The sequence below is a fragment of the Chelmon rostratus genome, chromosome 4 (genome assembly GCF_017976325.1).
Source record: "Chelmon rostratus isolate fCheRos1 chromosome 4, fCheRos1.pri, whole genome shotgun sequence".
NCBI lineage: Eukaryota > Metazoa > Chordata > Actinopteri > Chaetodontiformes > Chaetodontidae > Chelmon > Chelmon rostratus.
The window spans coordinates 18,537,432-18,551,631 of record NC_055661.1 but is presented as its reverse complement, the minus strand read 5'-3'; the positions used below and the strand labels follow the sequence as shown (position 1 = coordinate 18,551,631).

Here is a 14,200-nt window from a genome sequence, read left to right as displayed (position 1 = left end):
TGGCCAGAGAAATAACTGAAGGGCAGGACGTGCAGGAAAAAAAATTGGCTGCAGCACACTCAGTCTCAACAATCATACAAACACAGAGACAGAAAATAAAGCGACAGAAGAATCTGCCAGGAGGTCAGCAGTAAATCAAACACGGAAAAAGTCTTTCCATAAATCTGAGCCTGGTCCTGACAGCAGCCCAAAAGAGCCACACACCAAGCCATAACATCCTCAATTTATAATGGCTTTACTGTTTCCAGTATTTCCATGTATACTGACAAGACCCATTGTAGACTCTCAACTGCTCTGTTGAGCAAAAAAAGCATAAAAACTGAACTATGAGCAAGACACATGAAGCTGAAAAGTGCTAATAATAAGACCTGAGATGCATTATATGGGTCTTGTGTTGTAGCACAGTAGATCATTTGCAGAGTATGCAAATGCATGCAATCTGAGGTGCAATAAAAATCACACAACGAAAGCTCTGACATATTCATCTTCATTTCAGAGTTACCAAATGTGCTCATCATTCCTCTTTTAGACTGTATACTCTTCAGGTATTACAAAGATTAGCATGTTTGCTTTGCTGAATAAATGGTAAATATTAAAACTACATGAATGCTGGAAGGAAAGAACATAAGCAGTTGAACAAACATCAGGATCAAGAAGGCCCACAGCAAAACGACTTTTTTCTTGAAACTATCGGTGATGGAAACAGAAACACACACGCACACACACACACACACACACACACGTACAGCAAGTGCATGGTTACATACCCGGAGTTGGAGGGTGTGACGAAGGATAGTTCCCTCTAAGGCGTGGATCCACTTCTCCCGCTCGTCTGCATCTCGGGCTGAGGGCAGAAGTACACAGACACACCCAGTGAGCCACATTTTCCATACAGACACCATAAGCAGCCATTACACTCGTGTTACACACTAATGGTACCAAGACTGAAATGAAATGGGTACTGGTGACACAGTGATGACACATTGAGACATTAAGAGTTTGCTTTTCACCTAAACTCCTGCTCGACCTTGTGTTCAGGGCTGCAGAACCTAATCACAGGTATATGCAGCTTCCCCAAATAAGACAGTAACCATAATCTTTATTTGTATAGTCCGTTTTATATATAAGAGAGGCAAACTGTGATTTACAGCTGAAGTAAACCATACAGATCAAAAAACATGGACAAGAATCAAATCAAATCACATAATAAAAGAAACAGATTTAGTGGAGCACATAATAACTTCCTGGCTGAAAATCAAATGCAGAAAGACGCCTGGAGATGTCATACGGCAGATAACCCTAAATTTCCTTGAAAGGAACAGTTTGGCATTTTGGAAAATGTGGTCATTCACTTTCCTGCTTGGATGAGAAAATTGATATCAGTCTCATATCTGTCTCTTAAACATGAAGCTACACCCAGCGGCCAGTTAGCTTAGCTTAGCAAGGCGACTGGAAGCATTTGGGCTGTGCCAAAATAGCAGCTAAAAATGTAGCAACTGTGTAGCTGTGCTACTGTACTAAACTAATCTAAAGCTGGCAGTGATGCTCGATGGGGCTGTCCCTAAATATAGTGAAACATGTACTTAATGAGTCAGGCAGTCTCTGACCAAACACATAAACACTCAGGATTTCACCACGCACTCACAAATGTGGTAGGTAAAAGAGGCTTCGAAGAAAGCTTAGTGATATGTGAATCAATGCCAAAAGAATCAATACTTAAAGACTAAAAATGAGGAGTTAATGCTCCTTCACAGAGGTGAGGTACTACGGATTCTCGTCTGGTCTTTTCAGATTTAGGTCTGTGTGTGAAATTAAGGAAGGCAAGGCTGCATCTTCAGAGCAAAGAGAGAGAACAAACAGACTGCCAGTGACATTAAACAGTGACCCAATACAGGCCCCCTGACACACACACACACAGACACACAGACACAGACACACAGACAGACACAAAAAAAAACTACCTAGAACTCTAAAAGCTGTGGAAGAAGAACATTAGAAGACATATGCCATCAAATTAGCTTGCAAACTATATTCCTGTGTAAGAGTCATTTTTCATTGAGCTGGAAACAAGACAGCACAGCAGATGAAAGGCTGAGCAGTGCTACAGCAGAAACGCTTTTAAAGACATTAAAAGGCAGCCGAGGCTCAGGTCCATCCACTCAGACAGCGCCTCGCTGCCCTCTCACTTTCCCTTCAGCCAAACAGACTCTCCACAGGAATAGATTAAAGCAACTAATGTTGTTTAGCCCTATTCACGACACAGGAGAGGTAGTGGCAGGGTCACTGAAGCGAAACAAATACTGTGACTGTGTCACAAGTCCAGTATTTGTCTCTGTAAATCTTTGTAGTCTGTGGCTCACATGCTCACACCATGATTTCTGTTCCCAGGTAGGTGAGAGCAGTTAGCTGGTTAGGCCAGTCACATGAGACAACAAGCTGCAAGTCGTAACACTGGCTGTCATCATGAATCATATTTGTCCGCTCAGTTACATATTCAAACAACCAGAATATGTAAGTGATTACAGCTCCTGGGCAAACATGTGCAACACGTACGTGAATGTAGAAAAAGGGTGAGGAGGAAGAGCCAGAGGTAGAGGAATGGACAAGATAGGATATGATAAGGGTACGATTTACAGCTATCTATCCACAGTGTAGTGCAGCAGGTATCCTGCTACCTGGTGGGTGTTACTCAGAAGTTAGTGGTGCTTATTATACAAAGACTTGTAATCATAAGATAAACATTAGACCCAGGAAGAATTGAGAAAGTTTTTCTAAGGGTTAAAGATATCTAGAATGTGTGTTTCATTCATTTTCTCTATCCTAAGATAAGAAATGAGAAGATTTTCACTGTGAAAACACTTCCTAGTCCTTCACAGTGAAAAAGGTTTAAAGGGCTTGTCATTATCAAATTAAACAGAGGAACAACAGGAGCAAAAGTCTAAAAGTCACCAAGTTCTTTTTTTCTCCTTTAACTGCACACGCCTGACATTAACAACATCTTGAGCTTTACGATGCTGTGTCAACCCTGTAAGAGTCTCTCAGTGCAGCCGCTAACAAAGGTGTGCTGACTAAACCCTTATTACTGCAGGCTCTGATCCTTCTCTGCTAAAAGAAAGCAGAGAGGCACAGCGCGGCTGTTAGGACAAGCACATACAGGAGGTGCTGTACCTCACACCAACCTATCCACCCGCCCACGCTTTCCTTAGAATTACATTCAGACCCTGGCAGATATTAGATCAAGGCCCATGACCGATACAAACGTACAGAGTGCAAATAACCCCACAGCTGCAAACTGAAATAGCTGAAAATAAGATACTTGAATACTGATGCCGAATGAAACACCAAGGTTCCACATACAGAGCTGATGCAGAGCAGCAGTCCTCCGTCAGGCTGCAGTTAGGTCGGCTGAAGACAGTAGGCGTTGACGGTGGAGGTGGAGGTCACCTCATATCCAGCACGGGTAACTGATACCATACATTTGCGATACAATATGTGTTGATGTCCTTTTTTTCACATTACAACCGCTCTCACCAAACAAACCTGATCTGGATGATATGACTGGTGAAGCTGTGATACCAAAAAGAGAACCAGCTAACATCTTTTTTTTTTTTTTTTTTTTAAACATACACTGCAAAGGTCATCTGAATCAAACATGATCTGTGTGATGTAAAAATAACTTGATATATAGACAATTTAAGTCATCATTGGTCAAACAATTGTTCAAAGAATATGTCACGTCACAGTACTGCTAAAGTCGTCACATAATTAAAGTATTGTGGCCCTCTTTTAAATTAATTTAGCATGAACATGCCTGAAAACCTTTGACTGTTTTTCACCTATTGGTACATCATTAATTCTTCTGTAATTGTTTCCTTTGCAGGTTATTAACCAGACAACCATTTTCTGCTCCACTGCCACCTGATTATATGTGCCTCCAGATACTCTTCTGTCTCTGACTTACATCTTGCTGACTGTGTTAGAAAATCAACTCCAGTTTGGGCATTAAATGTACATAAATGAAACTACTAGTCATGACAAACACGTAGACTGCAGTAAACACCATCATAGACAAGTAAACGAAGACAGGTGTTGCTAATCTATCTATCTCTCTCTCTCTCTGTCTATCCAGCATGTACAATTACCACACACACAGACAGATATCACATCCAGACAAGCAGACAAATTAGCACACAAAGCTAACAGCACCAGTGATGTATTGGAAACGCAAGGATTCTCCTCCCATCTCAGTGGTCAGGGTGTCCAATTGCAAAGATTTCCCTTTACAATGCTCAGTCTCTCGCATAGTGTTGTTCCTCCATTCTCCAAAGGGTCCCTGTGAATTATTCATCACCCCCTCTTCTTTCTCATCCTGCCATTGTCAGACAGGCTGATGAAATGTTTCAGTGCATGCTCCAGCAGGGAGGACGGAGGGTCTGATGCTCAGGACTGCAACCTGTCAATAAAGTGGTAGCTACCCAAATGCGGTGCGAAGAAAATACACAATTTCACTATTGATATAACCTAAGTTCACACTCACTGTGTGGCAAAAATGTAAAACGAACACATCGTCATGCTGCTTTGGATTGACGGAGTCATGTGTGACTGATTTAGTTAGGAAGATGTTCTCAAGAGCATGTGCTTGGGAACATCGTTCTAATGAGACACACATGGGCAGATGCAGTCCTGAAAGAATTCAGCAGTGAAAAATGATGACCAGGGTGGGACATTTAAAAAAGAGATGTGAGCAGACAGTGCAGGTGATATCGAGGGGAGGGAGGACTCTGGAGACAAGGGAGAGACTATGAGGGGGGGGGGGGTCTCTCATCTCTGACTGATGCTGCGGGCTGTCGGGGGGGCCTGACAAAGAGGGAGGAGAAGACGAGAGATTGATAGCTACTGTAGATAAGAGGGGAGTGATAGCAGAGAGGGGAAAAGAGGAAAAACGGGAAGCTAAAGGGCTCTCCGGCAACTCTGATGCACCGCCGGGGGAGAAGGGCTGCTGAATAATGGATGCTTCTCTAAATAGAAAGACAGTACAGAGCTGCACTCCAGGCTAGCACATTGGCCTGCTAGCTCAGAACTACACTTTAACCTCTGAGCTGGACTGTCCCGTGAGAGGAAGCGGTCAATCCTGGCATAGTTTTTTTTATATACACTGTAACATGAAGGACACTTTGATAATGAGCTTTGTGTCAGCAGGTGCATCGGTCATTGGATATTTCGTATCAGTCTATAGTAACTTTCTTCACCCCTCTTAGTCTTGAAAGTGATATTCTTCTTTCACACAGTCCATATCTTAGACACGCTCCAGCCCATACATATCGACACATAGGCAAATATATAAATATATATATATATATATAGACAGACGAATCAGATGCTGCTGTGAATCCTGGGAGACTGACTGCATAACATGCTCAGACTGGGATTGTTTTACAGCAACAGAAAAATCTCCTGCCCAACATCCTGTGCGTCGCTTGATATCCAAGATAGCAGCTGATGTATCCAGAATCTCATGTTCAGCACTCATTTAGTGTTAATTTTCCGCCCGCTTCTGCGATGGTGATACATGAGATACATGACTCCTCTGGGTATCTGGAGTGCAGATGTGTCTTACATGTCATTGTTTTCTCTCAAACAAAAGGATGATTATGGGGGAGGTAGGGGGGGTCACAATGTGCTGCAAAGATTCAGATTGTGCTGGGGGGACGTGATGCTTTCATCAATAACTTATTCCCACACTGTTGATCTCATAGAAGTAAAAAAAAAAATAGAATTTTAATTGTCATTGGTAAAGAAATGTTTACATTTCATTACATTTAATCAATGCTTTGGATACATTGCTGCTGTTCTCCTGTTCTCTGATGCAGAAGTCTCTCAGACTCAGGTAATTAAGATAATATCCACCAACAACTGAACATACAAAACTGAAAAAAAAACCCTATACAAATCAAATTACTCCAACTTTAGCCAACTGGGGCATCATGGCTGATACCAAAGACTCAGATTAACTGTGGCAGAGAGAGTTCCGGAACAAACTGGGAAGATGATACTCAGCTCGTCTTCACAGACAAACACATCTCTATAAAAATGTATGTACAATTATTATTAAAAAGATTACATCATTGTTTAGCCAAACCAGTGAAGAATAGAACAAAACACCAGTCACAACAGTTTCTGTGCGAACATTTGACAGATTCAGAATGCTGCACACACGTCTCTTCTTAATAATTTCTCAGAGCCGACAGCCATGAAACAATCTACTTCACGCTGCTCTGAACTGTCCTTGAACCTCGATAACAAACCAATACATGCGAGAACTACAGAACGTACTGCTCCACCCTAACTGCACATCTCAGAAGACAAATAAACAACGCCTCCTCTCCATCCTTTTGCCCAGGACTGGCATGCATGCGGAGCGTGAGACGTGCACGGTTTTCTCCTTACCCTTCCGTTTGTAGAACCACAGCATACAGCTTCGGAACACAGACATGGGAGAGGGCATGGAGGAGGTGAGAGGGGTGGGGGGCCCATGGACTGTGGCTGGTGACCCTCAAGAAGGAGGTGAAGGGGTGTGCTGGTGGTGAAGAGTGGGGGGGTTTGGTGTTGGCAGGGGGGAAAAATGGACAGATGGAAGGACAGAGATGAAGGAAAGGTGGAGGTGGGTAGTTAAAGACCTGGTGGAGTGATAGAATAAAAAAAAGAGTGTCTGCAGTGTACTGGACTAGACAGCTCCCTGTCAAAAAAGAGGGAAGGGTTCACAGGACAGGAGGGGGGCGATGCTGGAGCTGGGAGCCAATCCTGTCCCTATGAAGCGACTGGTTGGTAGATAGCGAGCGGCGGCAGCAGAGTAGCGAAGGGTGAACAGCGGCAGCAACCAGAAGAGACCTGAGCTCAGCTTCCAGCTCAGCAGTATTCCCTTATTATTCCCAGAGGCTCAACTGCAGAGACACACAAGAAGCAATCTTCCTCCTCAGCCACAGTCGGGAGGACCGAGGGAAAAAAAAAAGAGCCTTACTTGCTTGTTCTGTTCCAGAGGAATCTGTCTAGCTTGCAGTGGAACAAATCTACAGAAATAAGTGTCAGTCCAACTTCACACAGCTTGGAGAGGTTCCACAGGAGGGGAGAAAAAGCTCAGATGCATACAGCACGCTTTGACATTGTGTAGATGCCTGTGTGCATGTGTTTCCTGGCATTAGTGCAGACCAATCCAAGTCTTTAAAAGGCGGGGGGAGAGAGGGAGAGAGAGAGAGAGAAAGAGAGACAGATAATAAGAGAGAGAGAGAGAGAGAGAGAGATAATGCACAGAGAAAGGATGCTGGTGATGTGAACACAGAGAAGAGGGGGCATTAAGAGGACAAAATGAAAAGGAGGACATCTCACCTTGGAAATGGAAAGTCTTCTGGTCCACAGTGATGGTGAATGTGCTATCGTCCTCGTCATCGATGCCGATCACAGCTCCCTGGGCAAACAGAGTGGGGGGGGTGATAAAGGCAGTAAGACAACGGAACACGTCATACTCCACCTTCCATTTCAATCCTCATGGCCTCCACATGCTCCAGCAGCCCTCAACCTGCTCTGTTTTGTTAATTACCCTTGGTCTGTCTCAGTGCCTCACTCTCTCCTCTTCAAAAGCTCCTCTTGCCTCATCAACTCCTTCACACAATCACTGTGTTTCTCTCTAACACACAAATCCGAGTGCAGCGTTTTGGAACATGGGAGAGAAAAAGGGAGGGGAGGAGGAGGTGGGATTTGGGTTAGCGAAGGAGGGGAAAGGCAGGGAAGGGTGGAGAGAAACAGACACCGGGGACCAGCAGCTAGCAGCCGACGGGAGAAAAAGAACTGCGGAGAAATGGCCTGTTGGCTAGCTGGGACATTAGCTCCTAGCAACAGAAACAGGGTGTGTGACTCATACAGCAAATAATAAAAGCAACAACAACTGCAAGGAGTGGACAAATTAATATTTACAGCTGTAAGAAATTTGCACTTAGGTTTTATTAAGTGGACTTCGATAGGCAATAGGAAGCAAGACATGGTCTTTGCCACTCCGTAACTCCAAAACACTCAAAGAAATACCAACAAGAGGTTTGGTATGCACTGTATCTTGTTGTGTCTTACATTCCTGAGGCTCAACAAATTAATAACATAAGATCCAATTGGATTATTGATGCCATGCTTACTTCTTTACTGAACTTCTCCAGACATCTTAAAGAAAAGCCCCTATTAACAGACACAAGTTGGTCTCTAGTTATCTTAGAATGGCTGAATTGACAACTAATGGACTACTGATCTACTGTCTTGGGTGTACAAAGAGGCTCAGTCTCAAGGGGTCAATATATCATAAATTACATAATGATAATCCTTTAAAGATGGAAGGAGAAGACTAGACAGAACAGTCGTTTACAGTTGTGACCATCACAGAAAGAAGGGGAAACCCACTGGACTGAATGCATATATCCAGGTCTGCATAAAGACACAGATTACAAACCCTCTCTATGAACACTGTTTATGGCTGTGGCTCATGATGGGGATGCATTAAACTACACTATCTGATCTGCAAAGTAATTATTTAAAATATTTTGAAATCACTGTGATACTCTGTTGTCATTTCATTAGGGGATGAAGTAACTGCAGTTATATATACGGTATACTAATAGTGTATACTGTGGTATAACATCTCTGCCCTGATCTCTCCCATCTGGTTGAAAACAGTCAGTACTTTTACACTGTTCTCCATACTCTGTCCGTAAAACGTTTCTTTTGCTGACCACAAAGTATGGCTTTGTAATTGTGTGTGTCATTGTCAAAAATGACACAAAAAGATACTTCAAGCTACTGTAGTGGACTGTAATATTTTCTACAGATGTTATTTTATTAATTTTGACATGGGATAACTTTTACTTATAAGATACTCCCTAATCTGACTATAAACTATGACTTTGTTGCCTTGCGGCACTTGAAAATAATCCAACAACAACCAGTATTACTCTACATTAGAGATTATGGCTCCGCTACACTGTTATTTCAAACAAGACTGGGCATGCCTTGGAGCCTGTGGGAAAAATACAGTCAGCTCAGAGTTTGAGACAATATACAATACGGAGATTGCAGTTGGATATGAGCAAGTTGAGCTTTTTTTTTTTCTGAAAACAGTCAAGGTTATTTATTCTTTTTAACGTTTAAAAATGTATTGATTTTTACATTTGTGGAGATGTTTTCCACATTAAAGAGTGAATTTTTTTTGTTGATCACTGTCAAAAATCCAAATTACATCCTGATTCAAAGTTTTAAAAAACAAAATACAAGTCCACAGGACGTGAATACTTTCAACTGCCATTCTAATTGATAGTATTTAATTAATAGTGATTACATTTTCAGCTCCATGATACGTATTGTTAAATTATTGCAGCAAATAAAACTATGTCACATTGATTCAACCCTAACTGAAACCTCTGGCTCAAGACTACATGTCCACAAATGATACCAAATCCTCTTTTAAGGTAGTTTCAGGAGATACTTCCTCTCCAATGTGATCTAATGAAACATTTTTATGTTGCTAATTGATGCTTTTTTGCAATAAAACCCCTGCTTCTGTAAACACTCATGGGAAACTTTACCTCCTTGACAAATAACATGAGATGAAATATGTGGCTGGGAGGGTTAGGCCAGGCAGGTACAGTTCTGGTGTGGGAATGCTGCTGGGGATGCAGCAAGTTAACAATTTAGAATGTTTGAATTTGGATAAGGTTGAAAAGCCCAGCCCTGCTTCAACTTTTACAAAAGGTCGAGGACAGACTGAAAGTGTAAGCAGTAAAGCCCTGAGGGAGGCAGTCAACGCATGTAATAACCCTTTAAAGCAAGGCCCTCTGTTGACTTCGCTCAGGACAAATATAAGACCCTGTGTTTTCAAGAAATAAGAGCGTTTTATTTTAGTAGTAATTTTGACTCAGTCCCATGAAAACCCTACTGCTATAAGAATCTTTCCCTCCTCTCCTTCAAAGAGCTAGTAAAACAGATACATAGGACAACTGCTGCCATCTAGTGGACAATGCTCAATACTGAAAACACATTGTAAGGGCAAAAACCTTTGCTTCGAAAGCTAGAAAAAAAATGGAGCAACAGAGCTGTGAATATAACTGCAAGAAACTAAAAACATCCTTTCAACTAGGCCAACAAATAATCTGATTATCATATCAGATGAAAACTGCATCACACTGTGTGTGGTGCACCAGCATTTCATGGTTCAGAAAGAGTGCATTGACAAAGTAAACCTCATCAGAATGTTATACATGGCATGTGTTGTGCTGCACTCTTGGCAGCATTGCCATGAACATGTGGAAACACCAAACAGCTGGTAAAAGCAAGTGCATAGCTCAGCCAGGCATGATGAGAATGCATCTAATTTATCAAAGACAGCTGTCGGGAAGAGGATGGCCTTAATCCTGAAAATCTTACCCTGAGTCGCACACAGCCTCTTCTGGATCCTCGCATCATCTTGTCCTTTGACTGTAAATCAACCACAGAACAAATCAGGGATTAATACACTCAGTAAGCATGGCAGGGTAAGGTCGGGTAGACATTGCCAAAATTGTTTCTAATTTATGCTTAAACATGGTGCAAGAGAAAACAATCTCAAATATGCCTTTTTCAAAGAAGTTAAGCTGACTGGGCTGCTTCGGTTTCAGAATCTTGATACTGGCTCACTGCTGCTTGGCTTTCTAGGAAACTTGAATATGATGGAGCGATTGTTAATTTTATCACAGCAGTAATGCCTGTGCTTTTTCTTTTCTGCCATTACATGTCAAAACATTTGCTGTGAAAAAGGCCTATACAGTCACAATGCGTAGCAAGACGTTTTTGTTGAGTTTGGTATTTTTTTTTTTTTCACTTATATATTTATTCAGTTTTGCAAAAAGGAAATCACACCATTCATATAAACAAAACAAGAAAACAAACAAAAACAACAAGGACAAAGCTGGGTGTACATGTAAATTACTATAACAGTATTGTTGTGCATCACTACTACAAGTCCCTGCATGGATGTATACAATCAAGGTGAGTGGCACATTAGGCTTGAGTGCTTGAGTTTGGTATTTAACACAAATCACTATGTAGAGATTATTACAGACCAGCTTCGTGTTAAGTAAAAGGCTTACTGCATACAAACTGCATAGTCAGGTTGCCTTGTATGTCAGAAGGCTAATAATATCTATGAGCAATGTGATCTTGCTAAACTCTCAGAGTCTGCTCTTCGTAAGACTCAAAAGAGAAAATTTGGTCTACAACCATACTTAGGTGACTTAAGTCATTATGAGTTGAACTCAAGGCTGACTCAAATTACAATTTCACTTACTGTTCATGCATGCTTTATGATGTAAGATGTAGTTTTGAGACAAAGTTTTCCACCTTTTAAATTGACTAAGTTGAAGTGTTTGTTACATTTTGTCATACATCAACCTGATGCTGCATCTAACCATTATTTTTGTCAATTAGCCTGCTGCTTTTTTCTCCATTAGATATTCTGTCTATAAAATGTCAGAAAATAATAAATATTGCCTATCACATCTCAACAGTCCACAACTCAAAGATCACAACAGAAAGAAGAAAAGCAACAAATCTTCACATTTGAGAAACGAGAAAATGGTTGGCATTTTTGCTTTGAGAATGGCTCTTTCTTTTATTGTTTCAGCACTAAAACAGATGCTGTGTGAAGTTGCCACTAAACTCTTTCCCTGCTTTAATTTGATAGTCTGCATTTATCAGATTCAGTGATACAGCGTTCTCTCAAGATTACAGTCAGACTTCGTACTCGAGCAAAACTGGCTTGTTCACACCCGGATCAATGGGGCTTTGCCCTGAAAGGTTCAATCACTGCAGGGTTACTCTCAGACCTCATCAGGCACCATATCTCGACCATCTGAATGATTACTTCATGGAGCGATCTAAACAAAACCTTCCTTCAGGCAGGGCTCAGGCTTGTGTCTGCTACGGAGTTTCTGAATTAGCTACATCACTTCAAGATAACAGAGTTACTGAAAGACTCCTAAGTTACTGTGCTGACTACTGGTCAAGTAAACAAGATAAATCGATGTTAGCTATTGCTTTGACGACTAAGTGAACTTTCTGTAAGTAGTGGAAAGCTCTTGCTTATCTTCCTTAACAACTCGTTTCACTAACGGCGGCACCGACAGTTTTATGTCTGGTTTACTCTCAACATTCGCTACTAACCAGAGCACAGTGAATTAACTGCCGTGGGATTAATCAAAAATCTATATACCGAATAAGTAACCTAAGTTAGCCACTGTCTCCTCCCGCGGTGTCTTGCTAGCTATTTGGCTAGCAAACCGGCGAGTGTCTGGACTCTTATTCGACTAAATGGGCCAAATGTCGTCTCGGCAACATACACAATTCTGCCTCCCTCACACCTAATGCTGTAAACTATTCACAACAATGCGCCGACCAATGTTGTGTATTTCGGCTTTTAGCCTTGCTAGCTAGCTAGCTACATTAGCGGAAGTGTGGAAAAAATACTGCCATTGGATTCGTCAGTTGGTCTCCGAAGACCGTTGCTACTGGCCAACGTGAGGATCTGTCATCAGACAGCCTCGCCTCTTGGTGCCAGCTGAGACTCCAAACTCCTGACAAACACAAGGCCCTTATCCCACTTAGCTTTGACAACCCGCGACAACTTCTACAGTCTAGCCTCTTGTGCGGATCAGTTTAGCATTTACAAATCGTGAAAATGAACGTACCGTGTAGTATGACAGTAAGCCGGCATTGTAGTCCAAGACGAACCAACGATACTGCCAACCTTTCATAACGTTAGTCCACTTGCTTAGCGGTCCCTCCATGATGGACGCCATCTTTACAAAAGGCTCCGGCTGGGGAGGAGTCGGATAAGGTGTGAGCATGCGTCACGGTGGGATGCTGCTGCCGAAGTTGGAGGTTGAAGACGATGGAGGTGATGCTTCCCACATCTACAACCCCGTCTCTAAAAAGTTGTGACACTGTGTAAGACGTAAATAGAAACACAATGTGATCATTTGCAAAACACTGAAATCCCATATTTAACTGAAAATATCACAAAGTATCAAATGTTGAAATTTAGAAATTTCTTTGTGTTTTGAAAATTATATTCTCATTTAGAATTTGACGGCAGCAATACGTTTTTGTTGTTAAAAAACAGCTGGTGGATCATCTCACAATGAATTGAGTTGAGGCTTGATAATAGTTTAAAATTTCTTCACTGAGGCTCCCAAACATGTTGGGTGAGATATTAAAACTAAAGATGTTGCTGATGAAAACAACCTGGATGTCTTCTATATAATGAATGCACTGTAATTGAGCGTGAGGTATTTGATCTGTTTGGGATGTTGACTAGAATTTCCGATAAGATCACTGGGTTTGACTATATTGATCATTTTTAAAGAGCTTAAAAAATAGTGTTTTTGTTTGTCCATTAAATTTTGCCTCTGCTTCTCATATTACATCTTAAAGTCCATATGCTGAGGGCTTTAACATTCTTTTTACTTTTGCTTAACTGAAGAGGATAATGTGCCTTTGCTCTTGAGCCGCAGACACTAATTTCTATAATTGTTCAAAATTGACTTAAGTGTTTGCAGTCAGACAAACAACCAAAAATAAAACAGTATTCATCAATATCTTTATTATTTACAATAGGCTTAACACTGATAAGCAAAACTTCACAGTAATATAACGTGAGCTTTAAATTAAAAAAAAAACAAACACAAAATATATATTTTGTACAATAAAAAAGTTTATGTTAACATCTCTGCCATTTTCATCCCTGTTTAGATTCACATATTCCATTATTGTGTGTGTGTTGGTTTACATTGCACTTGTACAACTGAAGAAGTGGCCTTTGGTATAATCATGTGTTCACACGTTCTCCAGAGCTGTTCTCCAAAACAGGGAGATGGGGGGGACAGATATACATGATGCATGCAGGCAACATAAAGGAAGACAATGCAGAAGAATGAGAATGAGCAGAAATTTGTGGTCAGTTCAAATATTAAACAGCATCACATCAGGTATCAAAGAGAAAATACAACATTGGCACCAAATCAGTTTACATTGACATTGTAATCACTGAAAGTCTGCATGTTTTATTAATTAAAAAAACAGTCTGGACTGGAAATGTGTTTGATTCTGAGAGGTTTTTCTTTCACTCTTTGATAAG

General features: G+C 41.3%; 1 protein-coding gene across 2 annotated transcripts in view; it reads right to left on the bottom strand.

The window, feature by feature from the left end:
• The window catches only part of osbpl9 (oxysterol binding protein-like 9), a 32,199-nt gene extending 19,329 nt beyond the window's left edge, over nucleotides 1-12,870 (bottom strand). For both annotated transcript variants that reach the window (XM_041935373.1, XM_041935374.1), the window contains exons 1-4: nucleotides 12,753-12,870; nucleotides 10,456-10,506; nucleotides 7,384-7,462; nucleotides 768-844 (exon numbers count right to left, since the gene is read on the bottom strand). In XM_041935373.1, the coding sequence (XP_041791307.1) occupies nucleotides 768-844; nucleotides 7,384-7,462; nucleotides 10,456-10,506; nucleotides 12,753-12,863 (318 nt within the window). In that variant the 5' untranslated portion in view covers nucleotides 12,864-12,870. The remainder of the gene's footprint in view (nucleotides 1-767; nucleotides 845-7,383; nucleotides 7,463-10,455; nucleotides 10,507-12,752) is intronic.
• Nucleotides 12,871-14,200: the final 1,330 nt, after the last annotated feature.